Below are 12,776 nucleotides of genomic sequence, written 5' to 3'. Positions count from 1 at the left end.
GTTCAACTAGATAATGACGCCCATAGTCATTCACCACAACAGTACTGTTGGCAAAATCAGGAAAGTTATTACTGCAAATTGTGTAAACAAGCTGGCTTTTTTCAACAGCGAAAAAAAAAGAAAAAGGACCAGGAACCAAGAAAAATGCATCTACAACAAAAGAACAAATAGAATCGCCACAGACCACACACACACACACACACACAAACTAAAGCTACAACCAACACAGCAGTCATCCCTGGAGCGGTGAATACAAATAGCCAATGAAATAAAAGGTACATGTCAAGCTTTGTTCTGTCTTCCCTCAGGCGGCTGTCTGAACACGTACACCAAACTGTATTTCAGATTTTTTCCTGTCATTTTATATAGCATTCAGTGTGATTCTTGCTGTCTAATACCCACAAACAGAGTTGCATTTAAAAGTTGAGATTGTGAGGAACAGATTCACGACTAAAATCCTGAAGAAATCACATATGCCTCAGTATACACGGGTATCACACAAAAATAACACAATTAAGTGAATTTGACTTTCTCTTATTCTGACATATACCTCGCTATCATAATGAAAATAATGTTACTCTACATTCGTTTTCGATTGTGTGCATGGATTCTTCTACGCCATTGAGACCAAAGGTCTGTCTTAAGACCCTGTCCAGGTCTGTGCAGAAAACAAGGGGAATTCTATTTGTACATACATCTTACACACAATATCTAACTGTCCTTCCCACAGCCCCTCCAAACTACTCTTTTTACTGCTACCCACCATCACCAGTCGAGTCCACAATTCATTGTGTTATCCCCCCTAGAGCGTCCCGTCTCCTTCAGCCTGCCACCGCACTGCCCCGCCCCTACCCCCCCACCACTCTGTGAGGGGGTCCCCTTGCGGGGCCCCCCTCACAGAGTGGTGGTGCGGGAGGTGCACGTCCCGTTGCGGAACACCACGTCTGAGGCGATGCAGTCCTTGGGGAAGTCCTTGGGCCCGCAGGTGGCCTGCCGCCGCAGCGCCACGGCGCAGTAGTCCACCTGCTCGGCGTCCAGGCCCGACTCCAGCCAGCGGAAGCACACGATCCGCTGGAAGGAGCGGCGGAAGTTGTCGGACACAAAGCCGTACAGGATAGGGTTGGCGCCGCTGTTGAGGTAGCTGAGGATGACGAAGAGCTGCGTGACCATGGGGTCGGGCGGTCGGTGGAACACGCTCACCAGCTGCACCACGTAGAAGGGCATCCAGCACAGCACGAACACGGCCACCACCAGCAGTACCATGCGCGTGATCTTCTTCTCAGAGCGCCGCCGCTGCAGCCAGCCCGCCTTCAGCCCCACGGCCCGCATGCGCGCCACCATCAGGCAGTAGCACAGGCAGATGGCGGCCACGGGCAGCAGGAAGCCCAGCAGGAAGGTGTACACCACAAAGGCCTCGGACCACGCCGCGTCGGGCCACAGGAAGTTGCAGTCCACGCCGCCGTCCGGCGCCGGCACGGTGTCGGCAAACACAATGATGGGCAGGATGACCAGGAGCGAGAGCGCCCACACGCACACGTTCACCACCTTGGCCACGGTGGGCCGGCGGTAGCGCGCCGCCTTGATGGGGTGCACCACGGCCACGTAGCGGTCCACGCTGAGCACCGTCAGGCAGAAGATGGAGGTGAACATGTTGATGCCGTCCACGCTCAGCACCAGCCGGCACATCAGGGAGCCGAAGGGCCAGTGGCGCACGGCGGCCGAGGTGGCCAGGAAGGGCACGCTGAGCATGAAGAGCTCGTCGGCGATGGCCAGGTTCAGGATGTAGATGTTGGTGGCCGTCTTCATCTTGGCGTACTTGAGGATGACGTAGATGACCATGGCGTTGCCCGTGAGGCCCACGCAGCACACCAGCGCGTAGATGGAGGGGATGATGATCTTGCTGGCGTCCGTCTCCTGGAGGTAGTCGTCGTCGTCGTAGTCGGCGCTCGAGTTGTAGGGGAACCCCGTCGGGCTGGAGGCGTACTCTCGGCTCCCGTTGAAATCCATGCTTTGTTATCGCGAGTGTTCGGCGCTACGCGAGGGAGTCGGTGACGGCGCGGAATCTGTGCGCATTATACAATATCACAGATTCTATTTTCAGCCGCTTTCAGTTCTAATTGAAGGGAGGGGAGTAAGCCGTTGTGTTTCCCAACGTCTCCCTCTCTAGAGCTGCCTCGGATTTGTTTTCACAAATAAAGGGACGTTTCGACACCTGCCTTTGGCATCAGCTGTGTAGTGATTGTTCTTTCCTGCAGAACGTGACAGACATCGACGGAACAAAAGAGGAGCTTATCAAATGTATTTTTTTGACGTGAATTTAAACGATGGTGAATATGTGGTGTTTGAAAAGCGGGATTATCTGATTTGTTGAATTCCTCGACGGTTCTACGGACCTCTCTGTCCTGTGATCATGTTTGCGCATCTCTGATGAGATCTTCTCTGTCACTCACGGTCGTCATCCTGAGGCAGAACCCCCACCTGCAACCGACTAGCATCGCAGGGTACTTCAGGCTGAGTGTCCTTATTTTCCCAGGATCTGTCTTTGAAGTGAATCCAATGGGGCTGAAACAAAACACAAAAAAAACACAAGAGAGCCATCACTAGGCCTGTTTCTGAACAATGTCCAAAAACGTTCGACATTGGCTTTGTATGCATGTGTGTGTGCCTGCGTTGGTTCATCATAAGCTTTTATAAACAATGCTATTTTACTTTGGATCTTCCCTCATTGAACGCACATGCGACCCCTTTGCGTACATCAACAGATTATCTTCTTTTGAACCGTTGCCAAGCAGTAGTTAGCATTGCCGTCGGATGGGCTGTAGATGCTACCAATTACTTGACTGTTACTTGACCCCCTCCACCTAGTCTCTGCTACACCATGGACATGAATAATAATGTATCATTATCATTTTCCCTACATCGGACTGGAAAACGCTGGTGTTCTGACCATTTGATCCCCCAGCCACGAATAACCGTGATTCCATTAACTCCCAGTCGCTTATTTTTGCTGCACCAAACACAAACTGAAAAAGTAAAGAAACTTCATAATGCCGGGTTGCTTATGGAGCAAAATGGGTAAACATTGATGAAAAATGCTCTTTTTCCATCACTTTGTTCTATAGCCGGGTGTGTGTGTGTGTGTGTAGGTTTGTGTCTAGTGTGTATGTGTCTGTAGGTGTATTTGAGTGTGCGTGTATGTGCGACAGAGAGAAAGAGAAAAAGAGAGAGAGAGAGAGAGAAAGCGGAAGAGATAGTGTACGTGTATTGCCATAAGATGAGAACAAAGATGAGTGCAGTCCAATTACAGGGAGGCTATGCATGTCATGGCACCTTCTGACAGCAGTCTAATCATATTCAAAACCTGGGCTGTGAATTGCTTTCAAGCAATATGTATATAGATCAGCCGAATACCAATCTGAGAATACAGAATAAAGAATTACCCTTTTGAATGACCTAATCGTGTTCTTTAGTCTTTTCATGAATCGAAAGCCGCAAAACAAACAATGCAAATAGCATTGCAAAAAGGTGAGCCATCATGTGTTGACCAAATTCAGTCAGAACGGCTTTAAATGCATTAATCGTGGATTCTGAATTGTTCTTAATTGGCAGCTGTCGAGCCAATATGTGAAGAGAATGACAAAAGGTGTATTAGGAGGGAATAATCACCAAAACAAAAGCCCAATCAAACAAGATGTGGATGTGACTTTGCGCTGTGTTTTGGGTTGGTTTTCACATGTAGGCAGGTTATATGTTACAGCTCAGGAGGTTGCTGGTAACCGCAAGGTTGCTGGTTCAATCCCCGGCTCCTCCTAGCTGAGTGTCGTGGTGTCCCAGTGCAAGACACCTCACCCTAATTGCTCCTGACGAGCTGGCTGTCGCCCTGCGTGGTTGACTCGGCGTCGGCGTGTGAATGTGTGCATGAATGGGTGAATGCCAGTCAACACTGTAAAGCGCTTTGGAGAAAAGCGCTATATAAATGAGGACCATTTATGTGGGGGCCATCACTAATGTATTGTGTCTGTGTGGGGATGTGTTAATGTGCAAGCCTATCGCTATGGTAAAGTCTTTGGGGAAGAGGCAAGTGGCACACATAAAAGCAATATTACTGATATCTTTCATCTCTCTAGCACCATGTTGATTTTGTTTCTATCCAGCCATCTTTCATCTCTCACTAACTCAGCCATGTCTCAACCACGAAGGAACATCATCTGAGGGTGTATTTTTCGGAGCGGGAAAAAATGCATATGGATCCACAGCAGAGTTTTCAATTTTAAACTGCACAGTTTTAAAAAAGAAAGCCCCAAAAGATTGGTTGAGGCGGTGAAGGGTGCATGGGCAACAGCGTGGGAGAGAGAGAGCGAGAAAGAGAAGAAAAGGACAAGAAACCGAAAGGTCTCATTCCCTGTCTCATTACTGACCCCTGTGGCTGCTAAGTGAACTGCAGCCAGCTGGAGCTCGCACAATGAGAGCACAGGAGAGTGAGCTCTGCGGGTTGAGACAATAACAATCTTATGTTAGTTATATAATAAATAAATGCTAGTTATGAACACACAATACGACTGGCGTGAGTGGATATGATGCACATTAAATTACAAATTATTACAAATTAAAAAGTATTATTGTTTTTGCCATTATCCACTCTTAAACATTCTTCCTTTAGTTTTTCCTGGCAAAGCCGGCCTGAGAGATTTGGGTAAGGTCAATTTTTTTTGTTGAATTACAACCTGTTCATATATTGTCAATTTAAAGCGATTAATGCATGTACAATCCAACACGTTGTCCCGTTAAGACCCAGTCACACAAGATGAGAGGGACAGAGATAGTGGGATTGAAACATCCTTTTTGGTTAGACAGGATTGGTGGATTTGCTCATAAAAAAAAGTAATTCTGCCACACAGAGTTCTTGAAGGACAACGCTGGTCTGGTGATGAAACCAATGTTACAATCTCTTCTGTCTTCACCAGAACTTCCGCTACCAATATCATTTGCTGAAAATACTTGGTTGTACCGATTGTGTTCATCGTGCCCTCTGCCTCAGCCACGATGTGAACAGCCAAAGCACTTTTGCAGCATTAGCTCAATAACTTTTAGTTAACAAAATACTGAGGCATTAAAAGTCTAAACACATTGACTGTCTGTCTACATCCTTGTGTCTGTGCACCATCCATTCTGTTGCTGAGTTTTCAGTTTTCACAGTTAATGGACCATCTGTACTGTGTTTTATATTACAGCGCATCACTTATTTTTTCTCATCTTCTGCTCTTCTGCCATCATTTGGGTCTCATTAGAGTCATTGTGAAATACCAGGACCATTGTAAAACAAACGCTAGACAGACAGCCCTTGTGGCAGACACAATGGTTATGGATGTAAACGAGAGGAGATTGTGGTCAACTCCGGAGAAGCCGTTTCACACATTGGCTGGCAGCCAAATAGTTTCATCTTGACTGGCAGTCAATGAGAGACAAAGAGACAGCACCCCCTGGTGGACGAGGCAGATAACAGCAATGTTGCCACGGGCTGGAAGTGATGCTGTGAAGTTCGATAGCACCAATTTGACGGAATATACTAAAGTGTCCAAGCGGGATTTTTACTACCTAACATTTTAAGGTGTTGTTGGCAAGACGGTTAGATAAGAGGTATAAGAACAGGTATAAGAACAGGAAGAGGGACACACTTACACAACACACACACACACACACACACACACACACACACACACACACACACACACACACACACAATACCTGTACAACATCTGCTGCCTCATTTCCCTTAGCCTTTGATATTTCTGTTTTCTAGTTTCCATCAATCCATCTCTCCCACTTAGTTTGGCTCTCTCTCTCAACAACCCTCTCTCCCTGCCCGCCTCTCTCCTGGCATTGCAGCATCATGGATCATGGGATCGCCGGCATCACGTCTCATTTCAAGCTACACAGGGCGATAAGCAACCAGACTGCACAAGCCGTCTGTCACACCGCCCAGTGGAGGACAGAGCACAGGACTCCCTGAGCCTTGTTGCGGCCGAGGAATGAGGAAAGCAATTGCATTGTGGCCCAATTGCATTTGTCTGATCTAATTAATTAGTTTCTTTCTGCACGTCCATGATATAGCCCCCTGAACGGTCCATTTTCTTTTGACTGTTATCTGATTTGTTGCTCTTCTTAAAAACGAAAATGGTTTGCCTAAAGAAAGCAATGTGTCAATGACCGGCTTATCTTAATTGCCACGTGAGCCAACCGCTGCACTGGACCCGAATGGATTGTGGCAATTTACAATTGTGTAAGATAAAACGTTGGATGTGTTAATTAAGTTGATAGATTCACCTGCGTTATCTATGTCTCATGCTGTCTCAAGGCTGTACCAAGACTACTTAAAATGTGGGAAAGGAAACTTGAACGTCCTTTCTATTATCAGAACATGTTGAGAATTAATGATCTTTCTTTTACAGGTGAACGGGATAGCCCTGAATAGCTAGCATCTACTGCGACAATGGCAGACTTGAGGGAGCATGTGGTGGGAATGACACGATGCTCAACCAGTCCGCCCCAGACACCACGACAGAGAGCGGAGCGCGAGAACACAAGAAGGCCTGTCGCATTGTTCTCCCCGATTTCCAATCATAACGCAAATAGACTGTGAGTGAAGAGAGTACTCTTTAATGGTGCCTCTAAATGCTTCCCTCAGATAAATGAGTTCTCTCCGCCACAGCATCTAATGCTTCTGAAGCCTGGGCACTCATTCCCCAGCCCCGCCCCCCAAATAAGTGGCTATGACAGTTCCTATCTATAAGTGGGAGGGGGTGTGAAGAAACTCCATGCTCACATGTTGCTATCACATGTTGAAGATGCTGCTCTGTGGTCGTGCACAGTTGGTTCCCCGACCTTTATATTGAATGACACTGAAGTCCAGAGCACACAGACCCCAAATTCCCATTTGGAGAGCAACCCCCAAAAAATAGAGTCCTGCTTTGATTTTTAACAGAGAAAAGCACACATGCTGTGAATGTAGCAGGATTGTATATTCCACTTGGGAACATGGTTTATTTTGGATGCGACAATTCAAATACATTATCTGTGTCCGTCCCGACACGGCCGTGCGCTTTGGGTTCCAGCTATAAGACGCCACTTTTTTGGGTCCACTTTGACAATAAATCAATCAAATCAATGGAAAACAGGGAATGGAAATAATTTATCGTGGATTTGGGAATGGATTTTTGCCTCGAGTTTGTTGTGTTAAATGTGGATAAATGTGGACAATATCCCCATTAATACTAGAGGGCCTCTTGACCTTCTCAAACATCAAATTACTCACTAAAGCAGATATACAAACAGTTCTTTCGATTGATATGGCTTCTGTTTTCATGTGCAACAGTGAATAAATGATTGTATTGGCTGTGCACAACAAGACTATGCACATTGGCTGTGCATAACGAGATTCAATTTTATGAATGCCCTCTCTTGTTTGAGAAAGATGAAGAGGGAGAGAGCCGAAAACGTGCTGAACATGGATCCCCTGAAGTGGCCAATAGGGATGCATATGGCATTGTTAGGGTAAGCTTGAAGGTCCACCCAATTCTTCCTATATGTATATACACACACAAATGATACACACACAGATTTGTGATAATAGGCTTTGTTTTAGTCAGTATTCATTTCAACTGTCGATGTGCGACAATATCAGCACCGTCTCAATGCTTCCGACACCTGAGAATATTATGCAAGGTATTTCCAGATAAAATACCACTGCTGTTGCCTCACATCACAACGTGTATCAGTGTCAACATGAACCATCTCGCTAATGTTCATTTACAAAACATGATGGTATCTTGTTCAGTCCATGCGCATGATCACAGGTCTACGTATGAAGGACAATCATCTGCTTTATGTGTACCAGGTATTTCCATCTCCCCATCTGAAATCCTTCTTTTCCTCGCCCATCCATTTATCTCCTCTCCCCTATCACCACCACACTCACCTCACCCCTCTATTGCACCCTTTCTATTCTGAGCTATGTTCGTCGCCCAGGGATACACACGTTTATTTGCAGAACCCTTGCAAGCTATTTGGCCGCCTTTCTTGAAGTGAAAAGGCTCTTTTTCATTATGTGGCTCACTCATAATACCTGTGACCCAGTGAGCAGTGCCCACAAATCATGTATGTGTATATATATATATATATATATATATATATATATATATATATATATATCAAGTTTCAGATATCTGTGATAGTTGATAGTTACTTGGTAGTTGATATCAAGTGTCAACTTTCAAGTAGTAAATTTAAATCTTGAGTGATGTTTTTGTCTTTATTTTTTTTTTACATTTGTCGTATTTGCAAAATGAATATACTGTATATATCGATTGAAATATTGTAACCAGCTTGTTTTAATAGATGAAAGTCATACTGATCTTTTTTCCATAAATGTGTTGAAGTTGGGGCAGGGATAGTAGCTTTACCGTGTCATACATCTGTCTAATGGGGGGCACACACTGTAATCTGTACATTTTACAAAAACATATTATCAAAGGCACCATTGGAACTCTGTGGTTGTTTCAAACATTTAGCCTTAAGGATGTAGAGTGGGAAAAGTGAAGATGGGACAATCAGCCAGACCTAACAGATCATATTGTTAATATGATCAACTAGGTAATATATCAAACAATCAATTGAATCAAGCCTTGATTAAGACATCTGTCTGAATAATCAGACCCACAACACATCCATCAGTGGGCTCACACACAAACACAGAGTTCATGATTGCATCTTACTTCAAATCACATGTAAAAAATAAAATAAAACTTCCAATAGTAGAAGATGGTAGGTGGCTTACCCTGTGCAACCGGCAGAAGTCACAAATTCAGGGACATCCTTCCATCTTCGACCGTCGAGCGCCGCCGTCGACGGGCCTGAATGAGCCCCTGATATTCCTCCGGGGGATGCTGGGTCCGTCCGCTCCGTCCTTTCACATCTTCCCCCCTGAGTTCAGAGGAAAGGGTACGGGAGTGCCTGTGGAGCGCAGTCACCGCCGTCGTTCATCTCTCCGCATCCACGGGCGCACTGTGCAGCTCCTCGACGCATCTCTCCCTCCCCCCTCCTCTCCTCTCTCGCCCCCCTGTGCTCTGCTCTACCTGCTGCTGCTGCACTCTCTCTCTCTCTCTCTCTCTCTCTCCCTCTCTCCCAGTTTCTCCCTCGCTTGTTCACCCGCCAGGTTGCAAGCCTTTCATTCGTTTCCCCAAAGTAACGACATCCACATATTCATGCACTCATCAAGCAAGCACATGCACACAAAACACAAACACACACACACACAAAAACTCATACATACATACCCACCACACACATACACACACACACACGGATATATCTATCTATCCATCTATCAATCTATAATATAGATACATCTGTATATATGTGAGCACATGCTATTCGCACTCATCTTCTTCAGCTTTAACAGCATGTCATGTTGATCCCCCACCCTCTCCATCTGCCTGGCCCACCCTAACGACTCTTTCCAAATGACATGCACACTCTTTCTAGCTTCCACACACACACACACACACACACACACACACACAAACCTATATACTCACTTACAAGTAATTTTAATCTCCCCTTCCGCTCATTCCAGTCTAGAAAGTGACGGTATAATCAGCAGAGCCTGATCTCTGCTGATAGATCTCATCTCTCAAGTCTCATATCATCTCAGATGATATGAATGTTGTACACACACCAAGTGCAGCAGACTGAAAACATAGTTTTGCAGCAGGAATTTTTTTTTGGAACGACTCACTCAAAAATGAACCAACTCACAAAACACACATCATGATGTTTTCAATCAACTCTGGCGATGTGGGCAGAGTTGGCGTGTAATTTAACTCAATGATCGTGTCCTTTAATGAAACAATGATGCCTAATGGCTGGTTTGGGTCTGTTACCTGGTTTAATGTTCTCAGAGAAAGAACGGCAAAACATGTGGCTGTTGTTGGTGGTGTGCAGGCTTGATGACTGTATTTGATCACTTTTAGGAGATGAATATGAAAAGAGCAAATAATAGTAAACAAGCAGCAGTCATCCATCGCAATTCACTTGAAGGACATCTATTTAATTAAACTGAAATAAATGTAAATTTATGTGATTCATTAACATTACGTTTCTGACTGTATCAATGTGTGTTTGTTCGTGCTTGTCTGTGCTGTTACTATATCAGCAGCAGTCTATATTTCCAGTATGCACTTTTCCATTCTAATTCATTATTCTGTCTGTGCTAGCGTGTTTCGGAGACTGCGACTGGATGCCTGGACTCTCCTTTTTGTTAACCGGCCAGCAACCCTATCACCGATTTAAAATGTTTTGCCTGTATACATACAGTATATGTATGTATGTATGTCAATTATGGCACCCATGGCACTCCTGACCATCCCTGGAAGGAGGGATCCCCCACTCTGCGTTCCTCCTCAAGATTTCTTCCTTGCTAATTAAGGGAGTTTTTTCTTGCCCTCTTGGGGGGTTAGGGTCAGGGGGGTGTCATAACTAACATGATTAAGGGCTATACAAAAACAATTGAATTGAATTTAACTTGCCATGCTTCTCTCTTCATGTTGCTTTCCTCAAGAATGTGGTTTTAACTGCTGTTTTTGTTTTGGAGAGTGGCTGGGTCTTGTCTATGGGAAATAACATGTTTTTTTTTAATGATAATAAGATAAGCTGCGTCAAGTTTTGAACTACACACTTTTTCCATCTAGTTTCGACTCGGTTTTTGGATGATCGGTGCCGTTAAAGTAGTAAACGATTGTTAATGCTACTTCAACGGCACCGAAAATCCAAAATCCAGTCGAAACTAGATGGGAAAAGTGTGTAGCAGATTTTGTTTCTTCACCACAGACAGAGTTTGTCATGTACGATCATTCAAAAACTGCATGTTTATTTCCCATAGACATTTGACAGAGGAACCGGGAGCCTCGGAGGCAGGACTTATTTTTCAGAGGTCCATGGGTAGACCTACCTTGCATCCTAATGTGGAGCCTTTTCATGAGCATCCTCCATGATATAGTTGAGGCCTTCTTTTATGATTTCAACTTACCTCTCCTCTAGCCTGGAAATCCAGACCCACATCTACAAAGCTGTAGGCTCTGGCAACGAGTAATATCACTGCACGCAATTGGATAACACTACGACCAATCAGAAGAATACAAGGGGTGACGTATCCAGACCAGCGGAGCTAACCAATAGATAAAACTCTTGCCGTATCCGGACGGTAAAACAGCAACGCTTTTAGCCCGCCTATATCAGATACACCGATGTGATTGGTTAATGTTCTGGGCCAGGGGAATCGGGGAGTGAGTATATTGCTCGTTCCTAGAGTGACTCACTGAGCAAATTCAAATTGTGCTCTTGCAAGAACTTTTCCAGGGCACCTCTCCTCTGCAAGGGTTGTCTATTTTCCTCTTGGTTTCTAATTTCAACAGCTACATCCACTACACTTTGGCTCATCGGCCATCATCGACTTCTCTGATGCTGTCCAATTTACACCACTCAAGAACATTGCGGTTATGAGCAGCTGGCCTCTTTACTTCATCTACGTCCTCTTGTTGCAGCTGCATGTACAACTAAGGTTATCTTCGTCTCTGTAGTCTTACACTACATTTGAGCAAAAGGTGGTTTAATGTCAATTCAAGCACTTTTCTCCATGCAGGGAAAGCTTTCCCTGCATGAAGGGAAATTGCTTTCCAAGTCAGTCTCTTTGCTTGGCTTGAAACAATGACAGGCGGAGTGATGCATCAATACCCTAATTAAATTATCCTGAGCCCTCCTGTATTAGCTATTAACTATTTAGCTCAACACTGACCTCTTTTTGACACTTCTTAATTGTGCCGTTATTAGGCTACTCAAACACAATACATTATTGAATACCATTGATTGAAAAGGGTCTGAAATTATGACTTTTTGTTCAAATGGCATATTTCCATGAATTAATATAGCAACACCAATGGCAATGGCTTTAGAAGAAAAAATTAATTGAAATATCAGTGAAATCCAGCTACATTTTAACGTATGTGGTTCAGTGCGCTTGATATTAGTTTCCAGGTAATGACTTTGGACGGGGAAAAATATCCCTCCTTTCATATTGCTCTTTAAGCCTTGGACATTCCAGCTAGAAAGGTAATACTGCCACCCCTTGGTGAAGTTGTGTTGGCAGCAATGACTGAAGACTAAACTTGCAAGGTTGGGAGTTTGTGTCAAAAGTGGTGAGGACAATAGGGTCTTCAAGATATGATATTTTAATTTAGACCACCTAATAGGTGGATCAGTATGATGTCAGAGCAGATAATTACAGCAGAGTTGACCACGGAGTTGACCATATGAAACTAGGTTGACCGCACAATTAACAGAAATCCAAATGCAACACATCCACAAGTGCAACTGCATGTAAATCAATAAATACCAATATCACATGGACTACTGTAGTACGCAAAAGTGCATGTCATGCACTAAAAATATCAAATTGCACGATTTATGTTATTAGTATTGTAGTGTCTCGTAGAGTTTATATAACTATACCCTTTTCAGCTAGCCCCTAATGAACGGGAATTGCTGGCATGGTAATTACAATAAAAGCACACACCCTTTTTAGTACGAAAAATATAATGTTTCTTTGTATTACCTGTTAAACATAAATTAAATCATTGTTTCCATCAACACACTAAGTAAACCACTTCATACATTGAATCACATTCAATCAGGAAAAAGAATGCATAAAGCAAACAGAGTCCTAT

The 12,776-nt window shown here is 44.3% G+C and overlaps 1 protein-coding gene across 1 annotated transcript; it reads right to left on the bottom strand.

Annotated features, from left to right (window-relative positions):
- Window positions 1–894: 894 nt before the first annotated feature.
- Window positions 895–2,007, bottom strand: sstr1b (somatostatin receptor 1b; the record flags this gene model as incomplete). Its single annotated transcript, XM_084487173.1, has 1 exon — window positions 895–2,007. One exon carries the CDS (start codon window positions 2,005–2,007, stop codon window positions 895–897), a length of 1,113 nt encoding a protein of 370 aa, XP_084343299.1.
- Between the last annotated feature and the right edge of the window lie 10,769 nt (window positions 2,008–12,776).

Source organism: Micromesistius poutassou, assembly GCF_964030765.1.
Source record: "Micromesistius poutassou genome assembly, chromosome: 23".
Lineage (NCBI taxonomy): Eukaryota > Metazoa > Chordata > Actinopteri > Gadiformes > Gadidae > Micromesistius > Micromesistius poutassou.
This window is presented reverse-complemented; position numbering and strand designations above follow the sequence as displayed.